We start from the raw sequence: 18,996 nt of genomic DNA, 5'->3' as shown, positions 1-18,996 counted from the left end.
CCTGACTGGAACAGCGCTTCTTACGGATGGGTGTTCTTCTAATCTCTGGCTGTTAGCTTACCCACTCAACCATGGGACCATTATTCCTGACACCTTTTTGAGGTGATAAGGCAAATCTCCTGGGCCCAGATGTATGGGGTCAGAGAGGATAGAGAGATTTAAAAAAAACCACCATCATTCTGCTTTCTACTTATTTTTGTGGGGATTTTACAGCATTTTAAAGACTTCTTCTGTGTTTAAACATCTCCCTTAAAATAGCCTGAGCTATATAACAATCTAGATGTGATACCACTCTTCTACAAGGTATGAGGGAACTCCCTTTGTAAAACTACGAATCCAAATAAATGACTCTATAAGCTGACTCTGATGGTAATTAAAACATTACCACTTTATTTCTGGAAAAGCAACTTTTTAATAATATATGCTCTGTCACTGCCAGGGTCTCACCTGAACACCTGTGTTCTAGCCGAGATGTTATCCACCAGGTGGCAGTTTCCCATGTTGCAGGTACGCTACCTTAAGAGGCTCAAACAGCCCCTAGGGGGCAAGTGTGCAAGCTGTAAGATGGAACTACTTTAAGAGTTTGGGTAAAATCCCTACAGAAGGGGACAAGAGGCTCCCTACAGAAGTGTTTTTTTTGTTTTTATATAGGCAGGACTTTATAAGAAAAGAGGGGAAGCCTCTTTTTACGAAACTTCACATACCTTAAAATTAACAGGAATCCTATACCCATGGGGGATGCAAGGGGTCACAACCCAGAGACAAAGAGCAGGTGCAGTATCTCTCCATATCCTTCATTTAATGTCAGGTAGTGCTTCAACCCACACACACACAGGATACATACCGTAGAGAAAGGGACCCGAGGGCGTCTGAGTCATGCATGGTGTGGTAGGTACAAACCTTGGCCCAACGCAAAGGAGCAGTCAAGGGCCTGGAAGAAGGATGGTACTCTTCTCTCCTCCCCATTTCTCTTTCCTACTAGGCTTAAACTAAAGTCCACGGAAGAGAAAGCATTTTCAATCAGTGGAACCCGTGAGGGCCCAGGGCCTGGGAGGGTAGATCTGGTTGTAGAGTATTACAAAATATATTTAAGAAAAAAGCAGCCCAGGCTTCCCAGCAGCAGCCCAAGTGTCAGCTGGTCCAGAGGTGTGACCCTCTATATCTAGGTATTGGACTGGGAAGGAGGAGAGGGGGGTTGCTGGGCACTGGTGTCCATTTATGATGGAGCAGCATAAGATTTTCCTTGCCCTGTCAACACATACAAATACAGCCCCCCTCCCCTCAGCCCTGCTCTGCTACAAGGAAGCCGCTGAGAGTGATAGCTGGGCACAAAGTGTCCGGTGAGACCAGTTATGGGGTCTAATGCAGTGAAGTAGTAAGCCATTCACTTAGAACTGATTTTCACACAGAGGCAGGAAAAGCCAAACTTCTATCTCATCCTTTAGACTGAGACATTCCAACCTATGCATTTACCTGTAACAAGTGTCTCAGTGCAAAACATGCCTTAGCTTCTGCTAAGGTTTGAAGCAAAGGAAGCATAATCCAACTTTTCTCTTTCAGTCCAAGCTCTAGATTTCCGCAAGACCTTTGCAAAAAGATTTCTAACTGTGAGGCAGAAAGGTCTGTGGTGAGGAAGGCAGCTATTGAAGGAATTCCAGGAGCATGAGACTGAATTTGCAGAGCTGAGTTCTGTCAGTTTCCCTTTCTACTAATATCTTCTTCCTTCAGGGCAAACTTCCTCCTTAGGACCTCAGAGATTAGGACGGCAGGGTCTTCCTCCTTTAGTAAACTCCGGCTCCTACAGACAAAATCATAACTTAGATTTATTAAGTACTTGCTCTGTCTCAGGTAGTGTTCTGTGTCTTTGAATACGTTATCTCATTCAGTCCTCACAACAATCGTACAAAGTTGGTGCTATTAAAATCCTTTTTTTCAGATGAGGAAACTGAAGCACACACAGGATTATACAGTTTTGCCAGTCACTAGATACTCAGCTAGTAAGTAGCAAATCCAGAATCCAAAACCAAGCTAGCTGGTTTCTTAACTAGAATGCTTTACTATTTCCTGAAATGGCTATAGAATGTGGGCAAAGTAAAGGACTATCAACCTGGTAGAGCTGGTCTATGATCGCTAAGCTTCTCCCACCTTTTGGTGTCTTTTCTTTGTAGCATTTCTGCAGGGGAAGGGATTCTTGACTCTTGGCTATTCTTTTATTAGTTCTACAGAAAAGGTGTGCTGAAGATTTCCTACTACCCTATCTGTTCATCAGGGGAGCTCTTAGATTTTTTTTTTTTAATTGGAAAGAACACTTAACAAGAGATCTATGCTCTTAACAACTTTCTAAGCATATAATACATTGTCAGCTATAGGTATAATCTTTTTAAATTTATTCAGAGTGCATGCGCATGTGAATGTGAGCAGGGGAGAGGGGCGGCGGGGGTGGGGGGGAGAGAATCTTAAGCAGGCTCCACAATCAGCACAGAGCTTGATGCAGGGTTTGATCCCTGAGTCTGGGATCATGACCTGAACTGAAATCAAGAGTCAGAGGCTTAACTGACTGAACCGCCCAGACACACCACAATTGTCTTTTTTAATTAAAAAGGTTTTTTGTTTTTGTTTTTGTTTTGTTTTTTTACCTTTTGACACCTTTCACCTAGTTCTCCCATCTCCACTGCAGTCTCTGGCAGGCACTAGTCTGTTCTTTGTATCTATAGGCTTGTTTTTTGTGTTTTATTTATTTATTTATTTATTTTTTTTACGTTTATTTTTGAGACAGAGAGACAGAGCATGAACGGGGGAGGAGCAGAGAGAGAGGGAGACACAGAATCGGAAGCAGGCTCCAGGCTCTGAGCTGTCAGCCCAGAGCCTGACGCGGGGCTCGAACTCACGGACCGCGAGATCGTGACCTGAGCTGAAGTCGGACGCTTAACCGACTGAGCCACCCAAGCGCCCCTGTGTTTTATTTTTTAATTTAGACTCACATATAAGCTATCATACAGTATTTTTCTGTCTCAGTCTGGCTTGTTTCACTTAGCATAAATGACCTCAAGGCATCATATTGCTGGATATAGCAAGACGTCATTCTTTCTTAATGGCTTAATAATAGTGCATTGTGTATCTGTACCACAATTTCTTTATCCACTCATCCATTGATGATAGGCTGTTTCCCTATATTGCTTTTTGTAAATAATGTTGCAGTGAATATGGGGGTGCATACATCTTAAGTGTTTTTGTTTTCTGATAATACCAGAAGTAGAACTGCTGGATCATATGGTAGTTCTATTTAATTTTTTTGACTAACCTCCATACTGTTTCTCATGGTGTATGCACCAGTTTACATTCCTACTCAGTCACAAGGGTTTCCTTTTCTCCACATCCTTGCCAACACTTATTTATTTTTTTGATAATGGCCATTCTAACAGGTGTGAGGTACATTGTGGTTTTGATTTGCATTTCCCTGATGATTAGTGATGTTCAGCATCTATTCATGTGCCTATTGGTCATCTGTATGTCTTTGGAAACATGTCTATTGCAGTTCTCTGTCATTCATTCATTCATTCATTCATTCAGTAAAGTAAGTAATCTCTACACCCAGCCTGGGGCTCGAAGTCACAACCCACCGACTGAGTCAGCAAGGCATCCCCTCTGCCTATTTTTTAATCAGACTGGGTTTTTGGTCTTTTTATTTGTTTTTTGCTATTAAGTTGTAGTTCTTCATATATTTTGGATATTAACCCTTATCGGATATATGATTTGCAAATATTTTCTCACATTCAATAGTCTGCCCTTTCATTTTGCTGATGGTTTCCTTTGTTGTGCAGAAGCTTTTTTGATACAGCCCCATTTGTTTATTTTTGCTTTTACTTTTGGTGTCCAGTTGAAAAGATCATTGCCATAACCTATGTCCTACGTCCACATGCCTGTGTTTTCTTCTAGGAGTTTTATGGTTTCAGGTCTTACATTCAAGTCTTTAATACATTTTGAGTTAAGTTTTGCATGTGGTGTTAAGACAGTGGTTGAGTTTCATTTGTTTGTATGTGGCTATCCAGTTTTCCCAGCACCATTTATGGAAGAGACTGTCTTTTCCCCACTGTATGTTCCTGGATCCTTTGTTGTAAAGTGACCATATATGTGTGAGTTTATTTATGGGCTCTGTTCTGCTCCATTGAACTGTTTCTGTTTTTATGCCAATATCATACTGTTTTATTTACTATAGCTTTGTAATAGAGCTTGAAATCAGGGAGTGTGATGCCTTCAGCTTCTTCTTTCTCAAGATTGCTTTGGCTATTTGGGGTCTTTGGGGTTCCAAATCAAATTTTAGGATTCTTTGTTCTAGTTCTGTGCAGAATGCCATTGGAATTTTTATAGCAATTGCATTAATCTGTAGACTGCTTTGGGTAGTATGGATATTTTACCAATATTAATTCTCTGAATATATATTTATTTGTATCTTCTTTAATTTCTCCCAATATCTATTTATTTGGGTCTCCTTTAATTTCTTTCCTTGATATCTTGTAGTTTTCACCTCCTTGGTTAAAATTAATCCTTGGTATTCTATTCTTTTTGATGCAGTTGTAAATGGGATTGTTTTTTTAAATTTCTCAGGTAGTCTGTTATTAACGTATAGAAATAACAGATTTTTACTTACTGATTTTGTATCCTGCAAATTACTGAATTCTTCTAACCATTTTGTTTTTGAGTCTTGAAGGTATTCTGTGTATTATCTGCAAATAGTGACAGTTCTTCTTCCTTTCCAGTTTGGATAGGTTTTCTTATTCTCACCTGATTGCTCTGGCTAGGACAAAGTGGTGAGTGGGCATTTTTTTCTTGTTCTGATCTTAGAGGAAAAGCTTTCAGCTTTTACTGTTCAGTGTGATGTTAGCTGTGGGCTTGTCATTTCTGGACTTTATTTAAATGTTGAGGTATGATCCTTCTATACCTGCTTTGTTGAGAGTTTTTATCACAACTGGATGTTGACTTTTCTTGAGAGGTTTTTCTGCATCTTGTGAAATGAACATAGGACTTTTATCCTTGGTTTTCTTAATGTGGTTTACCACACTGATGTGCAGATATTAGACTATCCTTGAATCCCCTGAATAAATCCCACTTGATCATGGTGTATGATCCTTTTAAGGTATTGTTGAATTCAGTTAGCTAATATTTTGTTGAGGATTTTTGCATCTGTGTTCAGGAATATTGGCCTATAGTTGTATTTTCTTCTGGTGTCCTTGTTTTGGTGTAAGGATAATGCTGGCCTTGTAAAGTGAGTTTGAAAGAGTTCCTTCCTCTTCTGTTTTTTGGAAGAGTTTGAGAATTGATATTCTTCTTTGAATGTTTGGTAGAATTCACCCAGTGAAGTCATCTGGTCTTAGATTTTTTTCATTGGGAGGTTTTTGATTACTGGTTTAATCTCTTTATTAGTAATCAATCTGTTCAGATTTTCTATTTCTTCATGATTCGGTCTTGGTAGATTGTATGCTTCTAGGAATTCACCCATTTCTTCTAGGTTGTCCACTGTTGGCACATAATTTTTCATAGTAGTCTCATCCTTTGTACATCTGTGGTATTAGTTGTAATCTCTTTTATTTCTGATTTTGAGTCCTTTTCTTGGTGATTCTGGCTAGAGGTTTGTCAATTTTTTATCTTTTCAAAGGACAACCTCTTACTTTCATCTTTTCTATTGCTTTTTAGTCTTTCATTTATTTCTGCTCTAATCTTTGTTATTTCCTTCCTTCTACTAACTTTGGGTTTCATTTATTCTTTTTCCTGGTTCCTTAAGGTATAAAGTTATTTGGGAATTTTGCTTCTTGATAGGCACTATTGCTGTGAACCTCGTCAGAACTGCTTTTGTTACATCTCATAAACTTTGGTATATTTCCATTCTGTTTGTGTCAAGGTATTTTTTTATTTCTCTTTTGGTTTCTACTTTGATTCTCAAGTTGTTTCATAGATGTTGTTTAATCTCCACATATCTGTGAATTTTCCAGTTTTCTTTGTGTAACTGATTTCTAGTTTATTTATTTTTTAGCAAATAAGGTGGTTTTATTAAAGCACGGGACAGAACCCATGGGCAGAAAGAGCTGCCACTGATACCTAGTTTCTTATCACTGGAGCTGGAAAAGATGCTTGGTAGGATTTCAGTCCTCTTTGTTTTGTGGCCTACCATATGATCTATCCTGGAAAATGTTCCATGTACACTTGAGAGTGTACATTCCATTGCTTTTAGATGGGATGTTCTGTATATATCTGTAAAGTCTGTCCGGTCTAACATCACATAAGGCTGATGTTTTCTTATTTTCTGCCTGGATGATCTATCCATTGATGCAAGTTGGGTATTAACGTCCCCTACTACTATTGTATGGCTGTCTCTCTTCATGTCTGTCAATATTTATTTATACATATAGATGCTCTTATATTGGGTTCATAAGTATTTACAAATATTATATCCTCTTGGTGGATTGACCCCTTTATCATTATATAACCCCTTTTGTTTCTTACTACAATCTTTGTTTGGAAGTCAATTTTTTTCTAAGTTACAGCTACCCCAGCTTTCTTTTGGTTTCCATTTGTATGGAGTATCTTTTTCTATCTCTTCACTTTCCATCTGTGTGTTCCTACATCTAAAAGAGTCTCTTGTAGGCAGCACTTAGGTTTTGTTTTTTAATCCATTTAGCCATAGCCTTTTTTTTTTTTTTTCCTTAAGATTTTAGTCCTTTTTGGGGCACCTGGGTGGCTCAGTGAGTTAAGTGTCCAACTTCAGGGCATGATCTCATGGTATGTGTGTTCGAGCCTCACATCGGTTCTTTGCTGTCAGCACAGAGCCCAATTCAGATCCTCTGTCTCCCTCTCTCTGCTTCTCCCCTCCTCTTTCTCTCTCTCCTAAGCATAAACATTAAAAGTTTTTATTTATTCATTCATTTAATCTCTACACCCAGCATGGGGCTCAACCTCATGACCCCAAGATCAAGAGTTGCATGCTCTCCCAACTAAGCTAGCCAGCTGCCCCATTTAGCCACTGTTTTTTGACTGGCATATTTAGTCTGTTTACATTATTGGGTATAATTATTGGGGTGCTTAGGTGGCTTGGTTAAGCATCCGACCTCGGCTCAGGTCATGATCTCGTGGTTTGTGAGTTTGAGCCCCACATCGGGCTCTGTGCTAACAGCTTGGAGCCTGGATCCTGCTTCAGATTCTGTGCCTCTCTCTCTGGCCCTCCCCTGTTCACACTCTGTCTCTCTCAAGAATAAACATTAAAAAAAAAGTTATTGGTAAGTATGTACTTGCCATTTTATTGTTTTCTGACTGTTTCTGTAGTTCTCTGTACCTTTCTTGTCTTGCTCTCTTCCTTTGTGGTTTGATGAAACTCTCTAGTGGTATGCTTATATTCCTTTTTATCTAGTGTATATTTACGTTTTTGTTTTGTAGTTAAGATGAGCCTTAAGTAGAACTCCTATCCATAAGTCTATTTTAAATTGATAAAACAGTTGCCAACTTGTTTGATCGCATTCTAAAGCTCAACATTTTTACTCCCCCTCCCCATTTTTGAGATCACATTTCACCATTTTTTCTTGCATATCCCTTAACTATTATAATCAGTTACGTTTTTACTTTTGTTTTTTTTAGGTCTTTGTTGTTTTACTTTTGTGTTTTTAACCTTAACAAGTGATTAATCCACTATTTTTATTACATTTATCTCTCCAGTGAGATTTGCTCTTTTATATGTGTTTCTGATTAGTGCTTTTTTCAGCCTAAAGAGGTCATTTTAACATTTCTTTTAAGGCCGATTTAGTGGTGATAAACTCCTTTAACTGTCTGGGAAATTAATTCTGAATGATAACTTTGCTTGTTTGGAATTTTTCTTTTAGCATTTTGAATACACTTTCATTCCCTCCTGGGCTGCAAAGTGTTGGAAAATGTACTGAGAGTCTTATGGGGGGGTTCCTTTTTACAAAACAAGTTATTTTTTTCTTGCTGCTTTTAGGGTCTCTTTGAGTTCATCTTATTTGGAACTCTCCAGGCCTCCTGGATCTAGACGTCTGTTTCCTTTCCCACATTAAGGGGCATTTTCAGCCATTCTTTTTTCAATAAGATTTCTGTCTCTCTCCTTCTGGGAGCCCTACAATGAGAATGTTAATCCATTTGATGTTGCCCCTTTAAGTTCCTTAATCTATCTTCACTTTTTTTTTTTCCTCCTACTTGCTGCTCTGATTGGAGATATTCTATTGCTTTGTGTTTGAGTTCACTTACCCTTTCTTCTGTTCCGTCTAGTCTGCTGGTGAACCCCTCTCGTGTTTTCATTCAGTTCAGTTATTGTGTTCATCAGCTCCATGACTTGTATTTTTCATATATTTTCTATCTTTTTGTTGAAGTTCTGTGTTCATCCATTCTTCTCCCCATCTTCTTCCCAGTTTTACATCTTTATGACCATTTTGAACTTTTTATCGGGTAAGTATCCTACGTCTGTTATCACTGAGGTTTTGTTTAATGTTTATTTTTATATTGGAGAGAGGGCAGAAAGAGAGGGAGACGGAGGATCTGAAGCTGACTGTGCAGAGCCCAGTGCGGGGTTGAACTCACAAACTGTGAGATCATGACTTGAACCGACGTCAGACACTTAACTGACTGAGCCACCCAAATGCCCCTTCCCTGAGGTTTTTACAAGAGATCTAGAATTCACAGTAAAGTATTCACATCATAAGGGAGCCATGGGAACAGAATCAACTCCAGATTGGGGTAGGTTTGAATACCTGATACATCATAAAAGAGTGTCCTAGATACCTAGAAAATAGGTGCTTTAAATTACACATGTCCTTATGAAGTCATTTTACTAGGTGTAAGGGTTAACATCAATCTGTCACATTTCTGAATCTTTGCTGATGGGGCTTTCTCATTTTTAGTTATCAATTCAGTTCTTTCTATTAAATAAGTGGGAGAAGGAGTTTGGATCTAATATGGTGAAGAGGCAAGTAACAGAAAGTTTGAGAGTCATTCTATAAAACATTGACCAGAAGAAAAAGGCATAGATCAGCTTAAAGGAAGCAGGAGCTGAATTTGGGAATGCAGGAGATCTAGGAACTGTGGGTATGACCAACCAGCCTAGGCCCCAAGAAGGGAGGTTAAAAATGACTTCCCTAAAGGATTGACTATCCAGGAAGCAATGAGGGAGTCAGTCAGCCTTTACAAGTAATTGGGGGCCAGACATACCAAGGTGAGTAACCTTCCCTTCAACAAGAACTCCAACTCAGGAGACAAACTTCATGTCCCAGCCCCCAAAAGAGCTTTTTTATCTGCATTTACAAATAGCTGCACACTCCAGCCTTTGGGGTCTGGATGTTGAACTTCAGTGTTTCAGTGCTCAGGAACCTGCATGTGAACAAGCTTCTCTGGTGCATCCCACGAAGGTAGCTCAGACTACACTTGGAGAAACACTGCAAGGTAGTGAGTCCCTCTGGCTGGAGCTCTAGGGCTTCCTCTGCGAGGTGAATTTCTCAAGGTAGGTATTTCCTAAACTCCTTCCCACCCCCACTTAAAATACCTAGGGCTCCATTCCTTGGAGGTTCTGCTTTAGCAAGTTTAAAGGTGTATTTTTAACAAATTCTGATGGGCAGCCAAGTTCATAAGTTTCAAATGGCTAATCCAGTTGGCTTGTATAAGAAGGGACCACTGTATATTTTTTAATGTTTATTTGAGAGAGACAGCGTGAGTGGGGGAAAGGGCAGAGCGAAAATCCCAAGCAGGCTCTGTGTTGTCAGCACAGAACCCAACATAGGGCTCTATCCCAACACTGTGAGATCATGAGCCGAAATCAAGAATTGACACTTAACCAACTCAGCCACCCAGGTGCCCCAGGGGACATTTTGGAATTCTCCCATCTATCAAAAACCCAGTTTGAGATACTAAAATAATTATTATGCAACCCTATTTTGAGGGGTGGGGCATGGGGACACTTGTCACCAGCAAGAACTAAAGTGGTGAAGCCCCTCTGGGGGACAGAAGTTGGATTAGATAAATCTCTACCAATGATTGAGTTAGATCACCCAACCAAATGTAAAATGTTGCTCTTTCCTCAAACCAGAGCCTGGGGTGTTATTAAGCAAACAAGCTAGTTTTGTGAATGGAGTAAATTATAGCCACTACTGAGGACTTACTATGTAAGTTTCTACTAGACCACTAGCCAAAATGACTTAAACAGTAAATACATTACCAGAGCTCCTTATGAAATACTTACAGATCTTGGCTCTGTTTCATCCTGTGGAAGTCCTTCAGGATCCCCATCATATCTGCAAAGCTGCTGGCCTTGGACAGAGAAACACAGTCATCCTCTTCAGACGAGCTGCAGGTAGCCTTGTGTTCTGGTTTGCAACATTCAGGGCTGGCAGAACAAAGCAGGGGGACTGATGGAAGCTCAGGGACCTCTACCTCGGTCTCCTCGGTGATGTCACTAATGACAAAGGAAGTTGTAGAGTGGAATGAGGATCCAAAACAAGGTAAGGGAGAAGAGACATTTGAACTTCCTGGAGATAAGAAATCTGGCGTTAATGAAGCCGAAGCTGAAAGAGAAAACAATAGGCATGGATGGACATTGGGCTAGAACACAGCAGTAATATCTTCTCCCCACAAGCACTGCCTACCAACAACACTCATTTCCTGGGCTGACACCGTGACCTTCTGGGAGAGCCCGGGAGAGTCCGTGTAAGCCAGTGGAGGATTCCTCCACTACCCTCCCCTCTCAGGATCTAAAGAAGATACAGAAGCACTGAGTTCTTCCAGTGTTCTGGGAGGGTGGAAGAATCCACCCCGTAAAGGCTTAGGCACCTAAAATCTCCCTCCCATTCTGCAGTGGGCTATGGAGTGACAGCCCTATTTCGACCAAAGCAACAGTAACAGAACCAAAGTCAGAATTTGTCCTTTCTCTAACTGGGCTAGTGCTTCTGAGTGACTGGAAGAAGTAGCAAAAACAGAATGGTGACAGTCCTCCTAGTTTCTCAAATCTTAAGGGAGAATTTCCAAAACAAAAAGATTTTTAAGTTTCATTTTTCATCAACTACTTCAGCTTGTCTCTTGGATGACAAAAATGTAGACAACATATAAATGAAAAACTCAAGTATAATTCCTCTATATAAATGCCATATGATTTTCATGTGTTGTACCAACAGATGAAGTCATAGCTCCCAAACCTTAAGTCAACAAGGACCAGAAAAGTGAGGATGGAAGGAACAGGAGGATAAACCCTGGGCAACTGGGGCGAGATCCACATGTTGATGTTTCATGCACTAGGTCAAGACAGACTCCCGTCTATTTCCAGCGGTTCTGCCTTACAGACAGATGGAGGGATGGAGAGGTGGTCTCTGGTAGAACAAGGAAACGGAAGCTAAGTGCTTAAAGGGGATAGCTCTCTCAATGGTGGGGAATGCTTATCTCTCATTAAAAATGAAAGCTGCTGGAGGGCTCACGGAATATGTGATGTTAAAGACACTTGGATGAGGGTATTGATTTTTGTGGCCAAGGGAGGGAATCTGCCTGAGGTCACAGGTAAAGTGAAGGTTTTGTTCCTAACCAAACCAGTCAGCCCCAAATGGCCAATGGAAACCATCCAAGGAGTACCAGAGGCTAGTCAGGCCTCAGAACAGCCCCAGAGTTTTGGGCCTATGTCCTCCTGAATCATGGACCATCATTTTCCTACCCTTATCCTGTACCAAGAGCCAGGGTAAAAGGAACCGCCTGCTATATTCTGGCCCTGACTCAGGGGCTCCTACCTGCATCGGCTGCCACTATCTTAGCAATCTGGCTGCGCAGGTGGCTCAACTCATCCTGCAGCTCTGTGGTGCGGCTTAGGGCTGGCAGGGCTGGCTTCTTCAAGGCCAGGAGCCTCTCCTCAGACCCACGCAGGTTGGGCACTGAGGCATTACGCTGCATGACAATCAGAGGGCTGGGCTTCCAGGTATGCCTCAGGGGCCGTGTGTCACTCCTGGACCAGGGAAAGACAAGTATGTCAGCAGAGACAGCCAGCCACTGCACCCCTTCTAAAGTTCCTTCACTCGTTGCTACAAGAGTAACACAGCCAGGTTCAGAGCCCACAGCTTTTGTTGCCCTCGGCCCCTCTTGAACACTCTCCCTACTGCCTGCCACCTCATCTGGAAAGAAGCTCCCTCCCTATTCCCAGCAGACCAGCTACTGCCTCAGCTACCTGACCCGGGCATATGTCTCCTCTTCATCCGCAGCAATCCAGGCGATGTCAGCCAGAGTAGGGACTGGGGGTACATCCCTCAGACACAGGTCAGAGATGTTGGGCAGGGTCTACAGGGAAGCAAAAGTCATCAAAAAACAATTACTGAAATCATGAGGAGACTATCAAAGACTGCAAAACATATGGGGGGGGGGGGCACCTAATTCAGTCCTGGGTACCAGGATGGCTTCCTGGAAACAATTTGAATAAAAGGTCAGAAGAAAGTTTGTGGGATTACAAATAGCTCAGCACAACTGGACAGAGCTACGGGTGGAGGGTGATTTGCAAGAGGCTGGAAAGTGAATAAGAGCCACTGGAGGATTTTAAGTAAGAATCAGATTTTAAAAGATTACTCTGGTTGCTGTGTGGAATATGCATGAGTGAGTGAAGAGACCAGTTTTGAGTCTGTTCTATCTTCCAAGCAAAACATGGCAGCCTAGGGTAGGACTGGGATCTGGTTTTTTGTTTTAAATGTTTTATTTTTGAGAGACAGGGAGGCAGAGAACCCCAAGCAGGTTCCACACCGCCAGCACAGAGCCCAATGCGGGGCTTAAACTCATAAACCATGAGATCATGACCTGAGCAGAAACCAAGAGTCAGACACTGACTGAGCCACCCAGGCGCCCTGGGAACTGTTTTTACATACAAAGTTTTATTGGAAAAGTTCATACCCATTCATTTATGTATTGTCTGTGACATCTTTTAAGCTGCAACTGCAGAAGTGAGTAATTGTAACAGTAGTTATTTATGGCCCACACATTAAAATATTTACTATTTGGTCTTTTAAAGAAAACATTCGCTGCCCCTAGTTAGAGCAAAGGAGTCTTCAGTGGGACTGGCCAGAGTTGCCTTTTAACAGAAATGGCCACTAAGAGCATCTTGCTTTCTCTGGCTGGGAGAATACAGGTGGAAGGACAACAGTCTTGTTTGTTATCAACAGGAAGTTTCTCCTGGCTAGCTCCTTATAACACCTCTGTAGCTAACTGGGATCTACACTGTTATAGCAACATTGTGTTAAGCAAACTTGGTAATTTGAATATTTAGATTTAAATAACAAGAAATGATTATACCAAAAGGATAAGAGGATTCCTTAAAATATCCCCTCAACCCAGTGAACAACAACCAGGGAACAGACAAGGCTGAGTGGATTAGGAGGTTAGGAGGATTCTGTCATGCTTTGAATATATCAAAGTGAAAGAACATGCACCTATGAAAGGATGGAACAGAACTACACCAAAACATTAATAGTTATTATATGATTACATGTAATTTATTTTCCTTTCTCCTTTTTTATTTTCCATAATATTTTGTATGGGTAATGGGTAAATTTAAAAAATAAATCAGCAAGATTCCCTTAAAGGAATTTACAACCAAATCCAGGAATAATTTCTCAAAAACCCATCTATACAGGAGTTAAATTCAGATGTTTCTGCTACAAATTGGCAGGTAGATCAGGAATTGATAGCTCCAGCTTTTAGATAGGGAACCTGGATCTCACAGGAGTGATGTGATGCTCTAAGGTTACACAGAAAAGGACTTCCACTGACCCAGAAGTTACTGTTAAGATGGGCCACTTAGGGGAAGCCTCCATTTGTTTTCCTTTCCAGAGTGCTGCTCCACTATTGACAATTAAATGAATTAACGTCTATAAAGTACTTAGCACAGTGCCTGGCACACAGTATGTGCTCAGTAAATGTTAGCTAGTATTACTCCTACTACTCATGCCATACTCCTGCTCTGTGGGAGCCTGTGCCCTTGATTGTTCCTGCCCAGCAGCATCTGGCCAAAGGACTGAAGAGGTTATAGCCAAGTGTGGGGGCAACATCCACTGAGTCCCTACATTCCCTAGCTGTGCTTCCCTTTGTTTCTGATGCTTCAGGCAGCTAGGACCACATCCTGCCCATACCCTTTAGGCAGTTCTGGATAACTGGCAATCTGGGTCACAGGACAGCCACTCATACCACACACTTCTAACTCCATTCTTGCCTCTAATACTATCCCTGACACCACTTCTGACTCCAAAATGAGCTACAGATTTCACAGCTCAGCATCTGATACAGAAACTCACCTCCTTCATTTCTGTTTCCACCTGGACCCATATCTTTTCAGAGAAATATTTGTCACATCTGCGTAGGCAGAATGTTTAAGTACTTGTGCCTCAGTTCCCCAAATGTATATACCTTAAGCACCTAGCCAGGAGCTGGTACTTAACCATTAGTTCTTAGAGGAGGGAGGTAGCTGGGTCTAAAGAATGCTACTTAGCTTTCCACTGCAGAAGCGGGGGTTGGGGGGGGTACATCTCAGAGATGGGCTAGGGAAGAATCTGCTGCAGAGTGGGTGCTAAAGGCCCCAGTGGCATCAAAGATTAGGGGTACCTGGGTGGTTCAGCTGGTTAAGCGTCCGACTTCAGCTCAGGTCATTATCTCATGGTCCGTGAGTTCGAACCCCGTGTCAGGCTCTGTGCTGTTAGTTCAGAAGCCTGGAGCTTGCTTCAGATTCTGTCTCCCTCCCTCTCTGCCCCTCCCCCACTCACTCTCTGTCTCTATCAAAAAATGAATAAACGGTAAGAAATATATATATTTAAAAAATGCAAGATTATTCATTTATAAACAGATTGGAAGTCTGACAGTTGTGGTCATAGTTTCATGTGCAATCAGGAAGGCACAGTGACCAGTATCCATTGTATGTACTATTTCTTGACAAAATGAAAAAGTGATCAGGAAGGCAACCTGCCTTAGCAACACCAAGGAGTCTGGGGCACAGAAGTAGCACCATCCTGCCACAGTCTCTGAGCCTCTACTTACCCTGCCCTTCCAGTACACTTACCTGGAAGGATGCCCGGGGACATGGCTTCAGGGGCAGGTTGGTCCCAATTCTTCTCACTACACTGCGAGCAGCTCCATGTGGCTTGTTTTGCCAGATTGGGATGGTCTAAAGCAGAGAGTGACAAGGAATCTCAGAGATGGGTCTAACTACTCTCCCATCCTACTCCCCTCTCCTTTAGCAGAGAGACTGAAGTCCCCAATCCCAGGGACACGGTGCAGTGTGGGGGTTAGTCAAGTCTCAATATGAGTTCGGGCAGGTTCCCCAGTTGCTAGTCTTCACCTTGGCCAGCCACTTAAGGGGATATTGCTGTTGCCAAGGCACTGCCAATGCTGGGAGGATCAGTGAAGGGGGGTGAGGAATTAGCTGGGTGTAGGGATCATGTAGGCTTCCTTCCTTTTCCTCTGCACCGAAAAGCAGAAACACGCTGGCTCCTTAACTGCCTCAAAGACGAGAGTTGGCTTTATCTGTGGGAGGGCGGGAGGTGGGCGTATGTGGAAGGGTCACCTCCAGGGGAAGGAAAAATTAACTGGAGAGTCTCAGAATTTCCTACAGAACTTCAGCAGGCCCAGGGCTCAACTCTTCCCCACCACAGCCCTGCCCTGGGAATGCCCCTTACCACATTGGCTTCCATTGCCGACATTTCAACCGGCTCCTGCGCTTGAAGGACAAGGCAGCTGCGGGGCAGCTCTGGGGGCTCGGGGAGGCTGGAGGCGTGACTCCTTCATATCAGGCCATCCTAAGGAACACCAGATTTCTCTTCCTGTGAAACAATCCCCACAGTGGGTACTCGATAGCCAGCACACAAGTCCCACAAAAACCAGGTCCTGAGAGCCATGACTTATACCAAGATAGAAGTATCAAGTCAGAAACCTTGGTATGCTCTGATGTTTCACAGGGTTTGAGAAAAACAGCCCAAGAGACTGCTTTCACCCAACAATGGCTCCAAATACAGACCCTTAAAGGTTCTGTTCCAGACTCGTCCCATGAGCTTGGCCAACTCTGGGAGCTTTCCTGAGGCAATACAGTAAAACCTTGGTTTGCGAGCATACTTCGTTCTGGAAACATGCTTGTAACCCAAAGCACTTATATATCAAAGCAAATTTCAAGAACCATTGGCTCAGTTGCGATCATGTGATGTTCGGTGTCACATATTACCAATATTACAAGACATCACGCATTTATCAAGTTAAAATTTATTAGAAATGATTGCTCGTCTTGCGGAACACTTGCAGAACAAGTTAATCGCAATTCAAGGTTTGACTGTACTGGTAAAGATGTAAATAGACCTCTTTTGGGGGGTGCCTGGGTGGCTCAGTCAGTTAAGCATCTCACTCGATTTCAGCTCAGGTCACGGTCTCACAGTTCAACATTTCAAGCCCCACATTGGGCTCTGTGCTGATGGTGCCAGACAGGCCTGCTTGGGATTCTGTCTCCCTCTCTCTCTCTGCCCCTTCCTCACTCATTCTCTTCCTCTCTCAAACATTAAAAAAAAAAAAAAAGGGATTCCTTTGGTAGTTACAAAGCCAAATTGTAGGTACCATCCAAACCCAGCAATCATTCTTAAAGAAGGGATGTAAAAGCCCAGCACGTGCCACCAAGCCTAGCACTGCTGGGTCCTGGCAAGGGGGAGATGTAAAACAGACAAATGGAGAATGAACAGCCAGCTCTTGCCAATCTGAATCTACTGAGCTACAGGGAAAAGATCCAAATGTTCATCCTGCTTAGCTATCTACATGTCTTTTAGCCTCAGGCAGGCCATATAACCTTTCTGAGGGTTGGCTTTTCCAGATGTAAAGGGGACAAGAACAGCTGCCACCTAGATTATCTTAAGGATCAATGAGTGAAACAGGATTTTAAAGTACTTAATGAACTGTTAAAACAAGACACAGACGGATGGGGTCACAGCTGCTCCTGACGGTGAGCAGATGCAATCGATGGACTCATTCCCTTGTTCATCAGACACTAACAATACCCACTCTGTGCCAGGCCCTGTAGGGGCTTTGGAAGGAGTAAGACACACCCATGCTCTCACAGAACTCACAATGGGGAAGAGAAATGGGACCTGAATACATAATTCTAGCAAAGGCTGAATATCGCTGCTTAAGAAAGGTACAGTTAACAGGTGGCCAGGTGAATTCAGGCTCCTGGCCCCGCAACCTCATGGTGAGTTCAGAGGGGGTAGGAAGGGATGAAAAACAGCCACAAAGCACAGGTCCAAGACAGGAAGTTGAGAGGGGCGTAAAGAGGAGCACAGAAGGTAAACGTGGTCGTGAGGGCTGGGAATGCTCAGGTGAGAAGTCACTGGGAGGCAGGGTCTGAACGGGGAGTGGACTGAAACCTCCCTTGCAGGATTTCTTTCACCTGTGGGAGGGGAATTATCTATCACTCACTTTATGATACACACGGGGAAAGGAGGCTGAAGAGAGGAAAGGAACTGTCTAAGGTCACTCGGTGGGCACACCAGAAGAAAGCACTTCAAGTCTGGTCTAGATCCTGCTACTTTCTGCATGGGCTCAACTCCATACAGCTCAAGCCTTTATCAAAGTCCCGCTGTGCCAGGCTCTGGTGAATGTCAGTGCTGCCACAGGTTCCACGGAACAGTGGTTCCCTGTTGTTTCCCACTCTAGGCACTAGAGCCACTTCCTCTCCAAACTTACTTCCAAAGACTCAGTTGGGCCTAACACAACAGCCAGAGAGATCTTTCTAGGACACATTCCTCCTATGTTTAGCTCACCCCCGGCTTGCTATAACCAACAGGATCACATCTACACAGAATGGCCTGCGGGGCTCTCCACAATCGCGCCCAACCTCACTAGACAAAACCCCAAGGCCTACAGTTGGGCCCTCGCGCACTTGACAGCCACCCCGCTTGCGTTCCCCTAACCCTCCAGCCACGCTGGCCGCCTCACAGCACTATTCCCTCCGCTGGAAACGCCAGCACCTTCTTCACCAAGCTCATCATTCTTCAGGGCTCAGATCACGCATCGCCTCCCCCCCCCCCAGCACCCCACGTTTCCTTCGGAGTCCTTTCACAACAGTAATGAGGTCCCCGTGTAACGTGCTGTCTGCCGAAGGGCAGAACCTTCCCCAGGCACAGCACAGTGCCTGCCTCGTCCGCAGTGGGCACTTCGACGTTTGTTCGGGAACGAACAAGAACACGGGCTTGGCCTTCACCCCCTCCTCGTCCCAAGGGTCTTCGGCTAGACTTCCCCCGGTTCGCCGGCAACGCTGGTTGGTTCTCAGCACCTCCGCGCTCCCACGACCCCTCTCCGGGCCGCTGTCATTGCCTGTCCACACACGCTCTCCCGCAGGAGGCTCGGGGCTCCTCCAGAGCAGAGCCTGCTCTCGTCACCCCGGTACCGGGCGCCCCGCCGAGCTACAGTCCGCGTGGGCCCTAAGTGGCTGCGCTGGGGGAGCCGCTGCGGGGAGCTCGCTCGGGACACGCCTCCCCTCCCCCGCAACGTCCCGACCCCATGGGGCCAAGGTCGGCCAAGCTCTCGCTACCAGCCCTGGCGGCCCTCGGGTCCCAGAAGAAGCGAGGCGGCCGAAGTAGCCCGGCCGCCTAAGGAGCCTCTGCAATAGCTCAGCCATCGAAGACGGGCATTGAGTCCTCCCACTCCCAGCCAAGCTAGGCCGACAACATGGGCTCCCGCGAGAACTGGCGCGGGAGCAGGAGCCGCGGGCTCCGCACAACGCCTGACACTAGACTGCGTTGACAGTCGGGCCGGGAGGCCGCGCTCCCGCCTCCCGAGCGGCACTCGGACCTAGTCTTACCTCAGACTCCGGCTCCGGGACTCACTCACCTTACGGCCCCTCCTACCACAGCCGGCCGCGCAGCCTCAACCGCCCTCACTTCCGCCGATCCGCCCCCGGAAGTGATCCTCTGCGGCTGCGCACCGGGCCGCGACCTCGCGCGCCCTCATCAGGCGGACCCTACTCAGGGC

The 18,996-nt window shown here is 44.2% G+C and overlaps 2 protein-coding genes across 7 annotated transcripts in view; one reads left to right on the top strand and one right to left on the bottom strand.

Annotated features, from left to right (window-relative positions):
• Positions 1–686, top strand: part of AUNIP (aurora kinase A and ninein interacting protein) — a 22,855-nt gene extending 22,169 nt beyond the window's left edge. For 4 of the 5 annotated variants that reach the window (XM_053209256.1, XM_053209263.1, XM_053209261.1 and 1 more), the window contains exon 4: positions 440–686. In XM_053209256.1, the coding sequence (XP_053065231.1) occupies positions 440–579 (140 nt within the window). In that variant the 3' untranslated portion in view covers positions 580–686. Of the gene's footprint in view, positions 1–258; positions 362–439 lie in introns of those variants that run through there. The other variant, XM_027060025.2, reaches the window with a different exon arrangement.
• On the bottom strand, positions 365–18,996 carry MTFR1L (mitochondrial fission regulator 1 like). Of its 2 annotated transcripts, none has more exons than XM_027060031.2 (7): positions 18,856–18,996; positions 15,669–15,812; positions 15,053–15,157; positions 12,188–12,297; positions 11,757–11,968; positions 10,229–10,550; positions 365–1,798 (listed from the first exon to the last, which is right to left on the bottom strand). In XM_027060031.2, exons 2-7 carry the CDS (start codon positions 15,690–15,692, stop codon positions 1,693–1,695), a joined length of 879 nt encoding a protein of 292 aa, XP_026915832.1. In that variant the 5' UTR covers positions 15,693–15,812; positions 18,856–18,996; the 3' UTR covers positions 365–1,692. The 2 variants fall into 2 exon arrangements, with proteins under 2 accessions (XP_026915832.1, XP_026915831.1); XM_027060030.2 differs by having other exon boundaries at positions 18,827–18,971.

Source organism: Acinonyx jubatus, chromosome C1 (assembly GCF_027475565.1).
Source record: "Acinonyx jubatus isolate Ajub_Pintada_27869175 chromosome C1, VMU_Ajub_asm_v1.0, whole genome shotgun sequence".
Taxonomy (NCBI): Eukaryota; Metazoa; Chordata; class Mammalia; order Carnivora; family Felidae; genus Acinonyx; species Acinonyx jubatus.
Note: the sequence above shows the minus strand (reverse complement) of the source record. Positions and strands in the feature narration are given on the sequence as shown.

Excerpts from the sequence above, each read along its gene's own strand:
- MTFR1L (XM_027060031.2), bottom strand. The coding sequence starts at position 15,692 with ATGTCGGCAATGGAAGCCAATGTG. Across the intron at positions 15,158-15,668 it reads CGGCAATGGAAGCCAATGTG|ACCATCCCAATCTGGCAAAA; the intron begins GTAAGGGGCATT and ends TCTCTGCTTTAG. Across the intron at positions 1,799-10,228 it reads ATGAAACAGAGCCAAGATCT|GAGCCGGAGTTTACTAAAGG; the intron begins GTAAGTATTTCA and ends TTTTGTCTGTAG.